Source organism: Mytilus trossulus, chromosome 11 (assembly GCF_036588685.1).
Source record: "Mytilus trossulus isolate FHL-02 chromosome 11, PNRI_Mtr1.1.1.hap1, whole genome shotgun sequence".
Taxonomy (NCBI): Eukaryota; Metazoa; Mollusca; class Bivalvia; order Mytilida; family Mytilidae; genus Mytilus; species Mytilus trossulus.
In genome coordinates, this window is record NC_086383.1 from 31,895,960 (window position 1) to 31,912,437 (window position 16,478).

At 33.2% G+C, this 16,478-nt stretch overlaps 1 protein-coding gene across 1 annotated transcript in view; it reads left to right on the forward strand.

Moving 5' to 3' along the window:
• The first annotated feature begins 324 nt into the window (after window positions 1-324).
• Window positions 325-16,478, forward strand: part of LOC134690991 (uncharacterized) — an 82,975-nt gene continuing 66,821 nt past the window's right edge. The window contains exons 1-3 of the mRNA XM_063551173.1: window positions 325-359; window positions 4,735-4,863; window positions 6,469-6,496. Coding sequence (XP_063407243.1) covers window positions 4,741-4,863; window positions 6,469-6,496 — 151 coding nt within the window. The 5' untranslated portion in view covers window positions 325-359; window positions 4,735-4,740. The remainder of the gene's footprint in view (window positions 360-4,734; window positions 4,864-6,468; window positions 6,497-16,478) is intronic.

A 16,478-nucleotide genomic window follows, 5' to 3' on the forward strand; every position in this document is an offset into this window, starting at 1 on the left:
CCCCCCCAAAAAAATCTAATGGTTGCTGCTTTTTTTAGCAACGCGAACCGCACAATCAGAAGGTTATTTTAGGTTGTCAGAATATGTCAATAATTCCGGTTCTGCTAGTAACAACGGTAGTGTTACTCCTGTTAAATTAGCTTGTAATTATATATAGGGATTAGGCATCACACTATTTCAGGTTGATAAATAAAAGGCTTAAAAAAATGAAAAACAATTGAGTTTACAGTGTTCTTGTTTATATGAGAACATTTTTTACTAAACTAAAATTAAATTTCCCGCGCGATTTTGACTTCATGTGTCCTTGAATTTTTATAACACGGTTATCATTATCGTCAAGGACGTCTCTCGATCAGTCAGTAAGTAGTCTATATATATTAAAATGTAAAAAATGCACACAGATATGCATTATGATTTATACAACAAATTTATATATTTCACGGGTTATACAGAAACTATAGCAGACGAGTGTCTCAATCCCGGGGTTACAATATGAGTAAAACGTATAGCAGAACATAATATATCCCTACCTGTTAAGCTGGGGTCACACATTCACGATTTTTACTACCGTTCTTGACAGGACCATTCCCGATTAAAATTTATTAAAAGTCTGATCAAGATCCTGTGAATCGTGGATGGAAATTCAAACTTAAATTAAAATTTGTAAAAAAAATAATTTGATCACGACAACAATCAGATAGTGTCCAGGAAGCACCGATATTCAACCGTTTCTAAGCGAATAAGTCCCGATAATCCCGTTCTGAATCCGCTTCTAATCCGATTTGTATTTTTCGCCAGGTAAAATTCGACCGAGTCTGTCACGACTGCGTCCCGACTCTACCGAATGTAATCCGACTGAGATCAGACAGTGACCAGACTGTGAACCGACGCTGACGGAAGTTATTTGTTCGAAAACTGTCGGCATATTCGGGATGATCAGGTACTGTCGGAACGTAATCCTATCACGGTCCGCTCTATCGCATTGCAAACGGCTTTGTCTGGTCTCAGTCGTATTGTAATCTGTAGTTGTCGGGACTCTGACGTGGGTATCGTTGACGAATTTCGTATTAATAACGGGACTGTTTCGGAACGGTTTCGGCAAAAAACGGTTCGCAATCGACAAGATCTGGATGCAATCTGGACTCAATCGGCAGAAAAACAACTATGAAAAATTACTCCGGATCATTCCCGTTCCACAGGACACCGTCCAGAATACACAAGACATTGTTCGGAATTCGATCCGATACAGCAGAATCTGTCACGACATAGCCACGATTGTAATCCGATTAGACAAAATCGGCTGAGTTGCCCCGAATGTTACGGGACGCACCTAACTGTCGGGATGCTTTGCCGAACTATTCGGACACTTCCCGATCTGTAGGAATCTGTTACGAACTAAAACGAATGCGTTCAGACAATGATAGGACATTCCAGATAATTGAGGATACCAATCCGACTTTTTCACTTTTCATATCGTATTGCTGTCTGATCTAAAACGGGAGCAATAATCGGCAATGTGTGAACCCCGCATTACTAGGACAACTTTGTCTCTAAAGTTAGCCATCTTTTCAAGTTACACGTAAACAAAACTGTATAAGGCCAAGACTATTGTTGTTTATGATTGAGTGTTTTCTTCTTAAATAACTTGTTCAACCTTTTTTTTTAATTACGCCCAACCTTTAATTTTTTTTCTCAACAAAGTCGAATTAGGAGTGTGACACTAACAATGTAAATGATTGAAAAATACACCATTTGTCTATTCAATCTTAAATAAGTTTAAACTGGTAACTCTTTGAGATCAAAGCGTTATTTTTCAAATATTTTCCTTCAGATAAAAAAGTAAGGAAAAGTGAAAATAAATTATAGTAGTATGTTAATCTTTCTGTTTTCAACTGAAAGATGTTGGTAAAAAAACCTGCCTGTGCAAACACAAAATATCTTTAATTTATCGATTACCATGGCCTATCATTTTGATGATTTTTGATAACATATCATATAATGTATATGAGACTATGTACTCCTTGCACACGTTACCTAACACAGGGAAAACGCTGACCTTGCTTTCAGCAGTGAAATTTAATTCAATCACAGTGCGTATTATATAATATAATTTAATTCAATCACAGTGCGTACAATGTATATATATATATATACAGTTGTTAGTCAAATACGTTTTGTTTCAATATACTTTTTCACTTTTTTGGTGTTTTGGAAAATGTTGTTTGTGCAGTATTTAGACCCTTCTACTCTACATAACGAAATTTGTTTTACATGCACACGTATAAAAATTGCGGTTTTTATCCAACGCAATCATAGGTTTGAACGTAGTTTTCAATTTAGACTTGTTTATATTTTATCGTTTGGGCTTGTATCATATTTTCCCTCCGGTTTATATGATCCGCTCATCCTATATCTATACTATTAAACGAGAATCTATACTATTAAACGAGAAGACCTCATTTGGGTGTCGCTTCTCTTCTTTCCACAATTAATTGATCAGCACGCCTCTGTGTCCTATAGGTACAGTGCATAGTGCCATTTGTCATCCATTCATATGATTATTCAGATTGAGTTATTTTTGGAGAAAAACGAGAAAAAAGGCATCCGGATATTGTCCCGTCATTGGACGAAATTTTAAGTCGGATTAGACTTCCGGTTTGCGTTTTTCTGTATACTTTGAACATACTATACAAAGAACAAAGATTCTATGTACGTCCCTGACAAAGAATAAAGTGTATTTTCAGAATTATATCTGCTTTCATTTTCAAGTTTACTATCCACGGCAGTCACAGAGTTTATTAAATAGAGAGGGTCTGTATACTATATGAATGATATCACTATGGATCGATAAGAAAAACTTAGAATGGAAAGTAAATACACTATATTTATATAGTAATGAATGTTCATAATAAACAGATAAGCGCTTAAAATATTCATGTGAACTTTTAATACCTTTTCTGAAATTCTTCAGTCAATAAATCTTTTACAAAATTCATTGATTATAAAAAAAGAAGATGTGGTATGATTGCCCTGTTGAGACAACTCCCCACAACAGACCAATATGACACAGATATTAACAATTGTAGGTTACCGTACGACCTTCAACAACGAGTAAAGCCCATACCGCATACTCAGCTTTAAAAGCCCCCGTACTGACAATGTAAAACAATTCAAACCAGAAAACTAGCGGCCTTATTTATGTACAAAAAAATGAACGAAAAACAAATATGTAACACATAAACAACAACCACTGAATTACAGACTCCTTACTTGAATGTTCATAACATCCCAAAATGTATGTTCATATTGAAATTGATAGAAAACCAAAAAATGGGAATATTGGAAATAAAGGAGGAGGGATAAAAAAAAAAAGCATTTTCCTGTCCCCAATAACCTTTAGCTATGACTTATGATACTTTTGCTGAATTCTCAAGTCATTCAATATTTCACAACTTGAAAATTGTTCCAATAACACTTTACATACTTTAAACTTCGCTCTGAATGCCCGCGATTTCGCATGTGTGTTCTAGTATGTTTAAAATGAAAAAAAAAACTTATTGACCCATTCCATCAAAGATGAGGTTACATTCGCCATCATATTGTTACACATAATCTTCCTTGTAACAATATCCACCATCCATGCCTGTGACAAAAAAATCAGAAACAATGAGGCCTAACTACCAAATGAAATTCACTATGAATCAAAATCATCTACATCCTAGAGGTTTCATTCATTCTATGATTATAACATGAACATGTAGTTACCGATTTTAGCATGGCTGCCAGAGGCCCATATCCTAATGGCAACCAACGTCAAATATACATAATTTACCATTTATATCAATACATTTTTATTTTTATGTTATAAAATATTAAAACCTTTTGATTCATGTGCTTAATCGCGTTTCTTTAATTTGTATTCCTGTCACAGATCAAAATTCATTATATAGTTATACTAAGGGAACTACCATTTGATTTTAATTGGGGGGGGGGGGGGGGTGAATTTAGGATGAAATTTAAAAAAAATAGGCAGGACAGGTGTTTTGAGTTAAAGAAAAAGGCAGGACCGAACAGAGTGAAAAATAAAAAGGCAGGACAGAGATAACAGCTAAAAAAAATGCAGGACAACATTTTTCATCCTACCCCCCTCCCCCCTAAAAATTATATGGTAGCTCCCTAATATTGATAATTTGTTTACAATGTTCTAATGTGAATATGTTCATACTTCATTTTGTTATTGGTGTACTCACATACCCAATTAGAGGGCTTAATTGATATGTGAAATATCATGTCTTATATATAAATAAATAAATTTTGTGTATTTACTGTCTTCTGATTGGTTAAAATTATTAGTTTTATTTTCAATGTTGCCAATTTTAATGGCGACACGCCCACTCTGACGTTGTGTATTCATACGCCAGCATGTGCGTACATTGTTATTGTCAAGATAAATAATATAAAAAGTTCTTTGAGCCTTATTTTTGATAGAAATTTATTTATAATGAATGGCAATAATTTATTTTGATTTTATTGAACCATAAAACTAATTTTTGACTCTTCACATTTTACATAATCCGCTTCGCGGATTATTCAATGTGAAGAGTCAAAAATTAGCTTTATGGTTCAATAAATTCAAAATAAATAATAGCCATTCATTAAATGTCTAATGAAATGACTCTCATAACAGAAAAAATAACAGTAGATATAAAAATTGTGACTGCTTTTTGTTTCTAGGTTGTCATGTCTCGACTAATGCAGTTTTTCATGTCAATTGAAATAAAAAATAAAACCGGAACAACCTCTGAAACACTCATACCATTGGCTAGCCGTACAATCGAAAAATACGTAATATTTAAATTCAAGGTGAGATGCAACACTGTTAGTATACTACTGTTATGAAATTTTTATTATAAGACGTTTGTTTGACAGTGTTTTTCCAAAAAGGTATTGTTCTAATTTTAGAACCACGAAGCCAAGAACAGAGTCATTACATTATTTATAGCAGAAAACAATAGTGCTTGATAAACTTGTTTTTAATATTTTGATGCTGTTTTTATTATATAGATATAGGAAGATGTGGTGTGAGTGCCAATGAGACAACTCTCCATCCAAATAACAATTTAAAAACTAAACCATTATAGGTTAAAGTACGGCCTTCAACACGGAGCCTTGGCTCACACCGAACAACAAGCTATAAAGGGCCCCAAAATTACTAGTGTAAAACCATTCAAACGGGAAAACCAACGGTCTAATCTATATAAACAAAACGAGAAACGAGAAACACGTATATATTACATAAACAAACGACAACTACTGTACATCAGATTCCTGACTTAGGACAGGTGCAATTATGTATGTTTAATATGTATGTATATATGTTTGTTTATTGTGTAAATATATATGTTGTGCACAAACTGAAGTTTATACGACAATAAAATATTTGATTTGACTATTTGACTTGATAAACGCCAATAAGACAAACGACACAGATTGAGTTTACCTTAAAGACATCTAGCGGTTGGTACATTCAAGATAGGCCAAAGACTGCAAGATAATACGGGGACAACACAACGAAAATCAAACGAGAATTACCCCCCCCCCCCCCCCTAAAAAAAAACGAAAAAAAAACAACAAACAACCCCAAAACAATAACAACAATAACAAACAATCAATCTTACTAACACCCCCCCCCCCCCCCCAAAAAAAAAAAGATGAATAATAATAAATAAAAAGAAAACAAGATAATATGAAACAGCATATGTCTACAAATAAAAAAATCCAGTAGTATACGGCTGTTCGAAAGTCATATATCGATTGAGTAATAACAAACCCGGGTAACAAACTATTACTGAGGTAAACACATCAAATAAAAGACGAAACAACCGAGACAAAGAAACAATAAAGTGCAACAAAAAGCAAACGACAATGCAACACACAATGAAACGAACTATAAGATAACAATTCCCTTTTTCTTGACTTTGTACAAACGATAGATGGGATGGTTCACCCTTTTCAAGCTATTCCACAGTTTTTATGTAGTGTTTATTGTGAACATTTAGTTAACAATATATTTATTTAATTTTGTACTGCCTCACCAACTGGAAATATGAGTAAAATCTCTTTTCCGTCCGTCTGTTCGTCTATCGGTCTCTGAAACATTGGGTCGAGCACTTTAGTCAGAATTTTCTTGGCCTCTATTAAATATTTGAAAGGAAATGATTTAATGTTTGTTCTGCACCTAAATAATGTTGAAAATACAAATTAAATGGACCAAAAAAAAATAAGAGTAAATAATTTTAAGGTGCTCAGGTGCTCCAATATACAAATAAAAAGAATGGTAAAAAAATAGAAAGAATATAAAACAAAAGGCACACAAATGAAAGAATATAGAAATAAAGGACAACCAATCCAAATCCTCATACTTACAACTTGAATATTACACGAAAATAAAAAATAAAATATTTTCAGGTTATTGGGGAAGCCAAAATTGTTGCGAGTAAGTTTTTAGTTTTACCTTTCTTTGTGTCATACTATTCTGTTTTGAAATGTCGCTATCAAATCATATTAAATTCCCGTAAAACATGCAACATACATGTACATAACTGGACACATATTCCCCGTGAAAACGTAATATACAGTCTGAGTGAAAAATAAGCTAAAGCTTAATTTAACCCGAAACTTCATGATTGCAGCCGTGTATGTAATAATTAGAATCTAATACATCTTTTTAGAAGCGGTTTAAGTGCTCACATTTTTTTTCTAGTATCTATACTTTTAAACGAGAAGACCTTATTTATGTGTCGCTTCTCTTCCTTTCACAACAATAGGGCATCTGCGTTATACATGTACATCTATACATTATTGCACTTTATTATAGTAACCACTTATAAACTTGTTAAAATAATTAAGATACAACTGTATGTTTGTATTCCTTATTATTTAATGTTTTTCAACCTTCAAATTCATTACGTGATAGCTATATAGTATGTGTATGTGTGAGTGTGTGTGTGTGTGTGTGTGTGTGTGTGTGCGTTTGTCAGTCGTGTCACACGTGTAGGAAACCCTTCAATTGGGGACACATATCAAACGGGGACGTCCCCAATTGTCAAAGTGCTGTTAATCGAATTTTTTGGCGTCCTTTTCTATCAGAAACAAATTTTCTTTCAAAAACAATTTTAAAAACATTTGTCCTCAATTCAACTATTTCAACCGGACATAGTTTGTGTGACGGCTTACATGTTGGTAACTTGCAAAGCGCGGACGTGATACACTCGGTCCCCGTTTGCACCATTTTATTCATATCATGTGACCAAGACCAAAATGGCGACCCATTAACTAGCAGCGAGGTAAAGTTTATTTGTGTTGCACTATTACATGTATTATCATGGGCGGATCAATGGTTTTAGATTAGGGGACCTAACCACTTAAATTAGAATGAGATGCTTTCAAAGATATTTTTATTTTAATGGGATCCTTTGTAATATGGAAATACGGGTTTGGGCCTTTTTGACCTGTCAACGTATATTTGTATATAATAATAATGATACAAAATAATAAACTAACCTTTTGTTTGAACCAGTATTTCTATCTTTCATTAAGGAAGCACCCATTAGATTTCCTGGGGGAGGGGGGGGTATGGATTTTTTTCTGGACAAACTTTTTTTTTCGCCTTTGGCTATTTTTTGGCCACAAGTTGAACACAATTTTTTTCTTTCAATTTTAGCATTACATATAGCATGTATAGTGGCAGCTGAGGGTGAAACAAACAATATTTTTTTCTCCAATAACTGGAAACAAACTTTGTTAGTAATCATGTTGATTCTGTTAAACTTACTGTTTTATATAATTCTTTGAATGTTAACAGACAAATGACAGATGTAATGCGACAACATTAATTTTTCGTCGTCTGCTCAGATACTTTATTGAGCTGACATGGCTGAAGACAACCAATGGTTTGCGAATTTTAGAGCCCTCGCCCGCCAGACCCCGCCTTAATCTACCCCTGATTATCCATCTATGATGTCTTTTCTTTTCAAAGATTTACAGGTTATGTAAAATGCCTCGTATGGAGAATGGGTCCAGGAACAGATTCATACCGTCAGTTTCCATTTAACGTAATAATTCTAATCTTTAATATATTATATAACATGGTAAATGTTGGTTTTGCGGAAAATATATTATGTATATATATATATATATATATAAAACGTCTGAATAGTAGTCAACGATTTTTCCCACGAGGGCGCTGGATCGTTACAAGTAACGATACATGTACACAATAAAATAAAAATATAGTTTTGCAATGATGCAAGCGTCTTAACTGATGTTCGGTTTGCCTTTTTTATTGTATAAATTTCAAGATTTAGTAAAAGTTTAATCTAAGAAGACTTAAAGATGATTCATTTAACATCAGAATCTGACTGACGAAGGATATCTGTTATCCGAAATATTTATAAATAATTACATTTATAGTTCCTTTTTGTGTTATTGGTGTTGTTATGTACACTTTTTAGGCGTTTATATATATATATATATATATAGATTGCCTAACAATGTAATTTTAACACACTATTTAATATGTAAATATAAGAATGTTTAAAATATTTACAAAATGATGAAAATAAACGCAATATTTCGCTAGACCAACTAGCTTTATCAAGCGTGCATCTATCCAGGTGAAATCGGATGTAGATGATAAGAAACTTTTGCAGCTCAATGTATATGTTGAACTTAGCTGCCTTGAAAATAAGAAAAAAATATAAGAAAATTTTGCAGCTCAATGTCTATGTTGAATTTGGATTGAGCTGCCTTAAAAATAAAAAAATAAATAAATTTTTGCAGCTCCATGTATATGTTGCTCTTGGATTTAGCTGCCTTAAAAATATATAATTGGAAGTTGAAATTAGCAACGTCCATTGGCCGATATTACGGGATAAAAAGGACGATGCTTTGTTTTTAAATTATTCTTTATCTTTCCTGTATCTTTAAAAAGACGATGCTTTGTTTTTAAATTATTCTTTATCTTTCCTGTATCTTTAAAAAGATACAAAGATACAGGAAAGATAAAGAATAATTTAAAAACAAAGCATCGTCCTTTTTATCCCGTAATATCGGCCAATGGAGGTTGCTAATTTCAACTTCCAATTATATATTTTTAAGGCAGCTAAATCCAAGAGCAACATATACATGGAGCTGCAAAAATTTATTTATTTTTTTATTTTTAAGGCAGCTCAATCCAAATTCAACATAGACATTGAGCTGCAAAATTTTCTTAAATTTTTTTCTTATTTTCAAGGCAGCTAAGTTCAACATATACATTGAGCTGCAAAAGTTTCTTATCATCTACATCTGATTTCACCTGGATAGATGCACGCTTGATAAAGCTAGTTGGTCTAGTGAAATATTGCGTTTATTTTCATCATTTTGTAAATATTTTAAACATTCTTATATTTACATATTAAATAGTGTGTTAAAATTACATTGTTAGGCAATCTATAATTTTATTTGTGTAATTGAATTAATCTCTGTACTGATTAATCCACACTCCCTTAGATTTGTATGTCATGTGCTGCTATTTATAGGCACTTATATATATATATATATATATACTTTCTCTATATATATATATATATACAATGTGCAATTGATGCCAGGGTATTAATTAGCGTACCAGCTCATTAGCCATTTGCAAATAATTTCTAAGCCCTCATGTTAAAATCATGTTTTCGGGACAAATAAGTGTCCTTGTGATATTAATCAATTTTCAAATACTCTGTGAAATTATGGTACCATTGCTTTGCTAAGTGCTGTACGGTTAATAGATTTGTTTGGGGTCCTCTTCTATCAGTGACAAATTTCTAACAAAAACAATAATTTAAATAATTGTCCTCAGTTTAACTATTTCAACCGGACATACATATAGTTTGTGTAACGGCTTCGATGTTTGAAACAAGCAAACCGTAGACAGGCCACACTCAGTCCGCATTTGCACCATCTTATACATATCACTTGACTGAACCATACATGTAATGGCGACCTGTCTGCATGAAAATAACAGTGGTAAGGAAAACTTATTTTTTTCAGTAGTCCTTTTGGGTCTCATTGGGGGAACCAGTTCTAACCCTTGATCCCACTTACTGTTTTGACAGATTCCCCTTTCCTGCTTACACCATGTACTTAAAACAATTCTCATTTTTTGTCATTTCCCCGGGTCCTGCTAGACTCCATTTCCTGTTTAAACGGCATAATAATTCGGCTTTTACGTGTCACACTTACAAAAAATCAGCAATGCCGTGTCACGCTTCGACCCCAATGAGACCCACGTTGAAGACTTTGACCTACCATGGTTTTTCTTTAACAAATTGTGACTTAGAGAGTTGTCTCATTGGCACTCAAACCACATCTTATATCTGTATAAATATAGGGGATCTCCATGACCTGTTTTAAGATGGCGCACCACCATTGTTAAGATATCATCTACCACCGTCCAACATGTCCAATGATCACCGCCATCATTAAATTATCATCCGCCATTCTCAAACAATGTAAAAAAAACTGCTGTTGTACATTTATAAAAAAATGTTTTTGTTTCTTTAGCGACCCCCATTTTCGCGGTTAGCAACCATAATCAATTTACCCTTAAGCTTTTTGTATTACAATCCAAAGGGTCCTCCTGATTACAAATTTCATGCCCTAAGGGATATCCGGCTAAAATTACTAATCACTTTAACACTTGATTGCATTATCATGATTATTAGGTAACGTCTGCAAATGCTAACGAAAATTTTAAATAAATAGATAAAGGTTGGATCCAGTATTTTAACAGAGAAAAAAGTGTTACAAGTGGAACACATGATTGCTTGCACAATCAGCATCTCCCTTTTTTAAACGAGTACAAAATAAGACGTTAAACTAAAGCATATTAGTACAGCAATTACTGATGCATGTAATATTTGATCACTCTTCAAGTTTAAAAATAAATACATCATCACTCACAAAACATGAATATTAACTGCAACTTGAAAACTAAAAAAAAATAGTATCATAAATTATACAATTCGAAGTTCATTTTGTAGTTTGCAATGCAATTGATACATCTGGCTTCAGTTTTTCATTCAAAATTGAAAGATGAATGTTGCATAGTATATTACTATGAAATTAGCTATGTAAGTCATTTAAACCATGTTCGAATGATGTTTCAATTTAGGGGCAGTTACCTAACAACGAGTTGTCCAATTCATCTGAAAAATCATGATCAGGGCAGATAGATCGTGACCAGATAAACAATTTTACCCTTTGTCAGATTTGCTGTAAATGCTTTGGTTTTTGAGTTATACGCCAAAAACTGCATTTTTACCCCTATGTTCGATTTTTAGCCATAGCCGACATCTTGGTTGGTTTGCCTGGTCACAAAACACAATTTTTAAACTACATGTAGATAGCCTAATAATGATTCTGGCAATGTTTGGTAAAATTTGGCCCATTAGTTTCAGAGGAGAAGATTTTTGTAAAAGTTAACTAAGATTTATGAAAAATGGTTCAAAATTGACTATAAAGGGCAATAACTCCTAAAGGGGTCAACTGACCATTTTGGTCCTGTTGACTTATTTGTAAATCTTACTTTGCTGAACATTTTTGCTGTTTACAGTTTATCTCTATCTACATGTATAATAATATTCAAGATAATAACCAAAAACAGTAAAATTTCCTTAAAATTACTAATTTAGGGGCAGCAACCCAACAATGGGTTGTCTGATTCATCTAAAAATTTCAGGGCAGATAGATCTTGACCTGATAAACAATTTTACCCCGTCTGATTTGCTCTAAATGCTTTGGTTTTTGAGTTATAAGCCAAAACTGCATTTTACCCCTATGTTCTATTTTTAGCCATGGCGGCCATCTTGGTTGGTTGGCCGGGTCATAAAACACATTTTTTTAAACTAGATACTTTAATGATGATTGTGGCTAAGTTTGGTTTAATTTGGCCCAGTAGTTTCAGAGGAGAAGATTTTTGTAAAAGTTAACGCCGGACATCGGACGACAGACGACGGACGCCAAATGATGAGAAAAGCTCCCTTGGCCTTTTAGGCCAGGTGAGCTAAAAATGATAGTTAAGGAAAATAGTAGTTATTCTATAATGAAATACATATATATATAACATGTATAATAAGCAATGTATATCAGTCTGTTCAGCATTCCTTACATGGAAATGAAGGAATGAAATATTTTCGATCATGCAACAGCGTAAAAGTTTTTTCATGGTGAAAGGTGGGTGAAAGTTGCTCCAACATTAAATTTTCATCTAAAAATGTATAGGAGTCCCTGGATATAAATTAAAAAAAATAGTCAAAAGTTCTCAGAATATTGGCTTGTTTGCCCACTAAGCACCCTGTAGTTCCGTTTATAAAATCAAAGGCAATGCACTGGGTGTGGTGGTCTATACAGTATATGATGTAGATGATATTTACCGGTACTGACATTCTCACTTACGGAATAAAATATTACTTATAACGATGAAACTTAAATTAAATTGACCGACCCATCTGCGGAGGAACTGATAATCTGAAACGAAGCATGCTAAGAAATTTGGTTTCTGTTGACATGTTTGATAAAAATCGACAAGAAATGAAAAAAAGTTAAGTTGGTAACTGCTTAAAGGGAAATGATGTGAAACTGGCTTGACAGGTACATTGTATGTAATGTAAAATTGCTTTTTATTATGGTTATCAGTTTTTCAAAAGTCAATTAAACTACATATTTACAGGAAAAAAAGACAGTAATTGTTTTATTTCATTTTCTGGGAGAAATGTATGTATTGGCAAGTATTTACCAAAACCATTTGAAAACCGATTGTACATAGAATTTTTTTTTTAACAAAATTATGCACATAAAAGCTCCTGACGTTTTCCAAGGTGAATGTACTTTTTCCGCAGGTGAATATATGCTTATTTATTCAAAATCCCATTCATATACATGTAGAAAAACTTACTTAAATTTTATCAATATGGAAATGAGAGTTTATATTTAGGATAGTAGGTACCCATTAGCATGATTAGCATGAATAGGGATTAATGAGAATTAGGTGGTAACCATTTTGGATTAACATGATTAATGAAAACTAACTATATATAGTACTTATCCATTTAATGATAAGGGTTTAATAGAGCTTTTTTACAAATTGACGAAAGGTACGAATGAACGTAAAGGAAGCATGTATTTCATTTCCACAATAACAGTTAAAAGAGTCTTTGTTTATCCAGTAAAAAATCATTCTTTTCTAAATCAAGTTTATTTTTCAATAATAATATTGTAAATAATACACGATTTTAATATAATCAAACAGAGAAAAATAGTGTCAAATACACTTACGTCCAATACGTTAATTTATACGTAAACAACGAGTACACATTTCCGTGGGAATTTTTAAGCATGACTTTCACGATTCACATTTCAAAGGCGACATTATTGAAGAAGTTAAAGTCTTAATTTAACGACAAGTGACGACAAGCTTCAAATTTATTTTTATTTTTTATAGTACACTTTCAGCAAATTGTCAAAGTGGAATATCAAGATTTACTAAAAAATGATGCTACAATGTTTTTAAAAAGTAATGTTGAATAAATCTAGAAAAAACAGATTTTATACAACAGGAAAATAAATCTAAAATTTTGCACCGTATATATGGTGGATCTTATAATGACGATTTAACAGTACACATGTTTGGAAGATAGACGCGAAGTTGTCACTTATCGTCCAGTGGCTAATATTTCATGAATGTTCAGGACTATAGACAAAACGCAATTATACTACGCTAAAATAACCGTTCCATTGCTCTGGTGTATCATATATACACATTAAGGGGGGCAACGAATATTACCAGGGGAGAGGCGCCTATGAATTTAAAGTTATTAAACGAGCACCAGTATATGACATAGTACAAATGTAGTATAAAGATCATCTTTTTTCCTTCATTTTCATTTTATTTTTTTGAGCGTTGCAAATTTTGAATCAAGGAAGTATCTGTGTTTTAATTTGTCTTACTTTGCTGTAAGGGAGGAAGACAATGCATTTGCTTTGACATTTTCTTAGGTTAAATAGTGCAACATTGTAATATTGAAGAGTGGGGAGGGCCGGTTTTTGGTCTTTTAGAGGCATTTTTTTCCGTCTGACTACTCTAGAATTAGGATATTGTGTAGTGTTATCTCCTGCGACCTGGTGGTATCATAACATGCATAAGTTTACTTATCGTACGTCCCGATATCCTAAACATTTAATAAGTGTCGTTGCATGTAGGATAATTTTACGAAGTTCCACGACTATTTTATAAATATGTCTAAATAAAGGATCCCTAAAATAAGTCTTACCTATGATTCGTTAAGCATATGTACCTTTCATCTATTGAGAACTTGTAGGTACCCATTTAATGATTAAGGTTTAATGAGAATTAGTAAGTACCCATTAGAGATTAATGAGAATTAGTAGCTATACATGTAGGTACCCATGCATTAAATATTTATGATCATGAGTATAAGTGAATATTGCGAACGAGAATTGAATTGTCAAAAGATTTAAATGTGAATAGTAGAAATATAGATTCCACAACTGCAACAGGTGTGTTATGATATTTCTCCACTCGAGACAGTTAAATTTTAATATTTTAAGCACGATGCTTGCCTAGCTTTTTAAATAATTCAAGTTTAACAGTTGAGAGTGGAGAAATATTGTAATACACTTAAAAGCTATAGTGGTGGAATTGTTTCTCTAATGATTTTTATCCTTTCTTTTCAAAGAATTATTTGTTATAATCCTATGCCGAAGGACTTGTGGTTAGGCATGAAGACTGGTTACTAGAACATTATAGATCCTTGACCTACATAATTCGCCTTATTTCAATAAAATTGCGAATGGAAATGGGGAATAGATCAAAGAGACAACAACCCGACCAAAGAGTGCTCAGTCAACAGCAGAAGGCCACCAAAGGGTCTTAAATGCTGTGAGAAAATTTGGCGCCCAGAGGTGGTCCTCAGCTGGCCCCTAAATCATGTAAATAAAAGTGTGTACTAGTTCATTGAAAATGGACATCATTAGGTTAGGGCATTTTAGGTGGAGGGTTGGGATCCTGCAAACATGTTTAACCCCGCCACATTATTTATGTATGTGCCTGTCCCAAGTCAGGAGCCTGTAATTCAGTGGTTGTCTTTTGTTTATGTGTTGCATATTTGTTTTTCATTCATTTTTTAAAGGCAGTGCTTTAAGGCCTGACTTTTAAGTCATGAGGTTCATCTTTTCATACGCAATCTTTGCAGGGGGGCTTTTGGCCAGAAATAGATCCGGAAATGTTCGAATTTCTCCTCTTCTTTTTATGGTATAATATGGTTTTTGTTTCTTTCATTTACATTGGGGACTAAAGAAACGATCAGTGTGTATTGTTCGTTTTTTAGAACTTGTTATTAGTGTGTATTTTGCATTATAAGCAGTCAACCTGACTACAAACTTTCATTATGTGTATTCCGTGAGGAAAGAGGTCGGGTCAATTTCGAGTGTTATCTAACATCTAAAGTTTCTTTAATTAGTTCAGACGTTGATATAACAATGAAAAGTCGACTGAACATGATTAATATTGCATCTTCTATAATTCAAAGCGGAATTCGGTTTATGAACGAGAAACCGTAAAGCGTTTTCAATTTCGGTTCTAGTTATGTATGTTGTCCACGTTTTATCCTGGTTCCCGGTACTACGTTCCGGGTATTAGCTATTTGATATATGTGATGTGTAACATTACGATCGGGTACCAGCCAATCTACGTGTGTGTGTGGAAGCAAGTTAACTCGTACCAACGGAAACTCGTACCATGTTAACTCGTACCAAAAAAGTAAACTCGTACCAACGGAAAGTCGTACCACTGGGAAGTCGTACCATTTAAAATAAATTAAAAAATATGAATGTTTTGTGGTGTTTTTTCTTTCTAAACTTATAAAAGAAGTTGAATTACTGAAGGTTTATACTGGATTGTGATGAAAACTTGAAAAAAAAAGACGTCTGAAACAGACCATGCGTTTGAATGGCCCTGTACCAACACCAGAAAACACCGACCAGTAAATTGATAATTGAACATGAACTATTAGTGCGACCATTAGTGCTTCTTGAATGTTTATTTTTCTATATGTAACAATAGTACCAGTTATTATGTAACAATAGTGCCAGTTATTATGTAACAATAGTGCCAGTTATCTTTGAAAACATTATTGTATTAATGTAATACCATGTGAAATCTTAAATGTAATAAGAGATCATAAGATGTTATAGATGTGAACAAATAAAAATTAAAATATATATCCTTTGTTATTCTGCCAGTACTACCATTGACCATTCACAATTCCATTATTCACAATACAGATGGACAGTCAATCTCATAACTCATAAGTAGAGATAAATTAAAGAAGGTTCTGCTATCACTACCATTAAGTATACTGGCTATT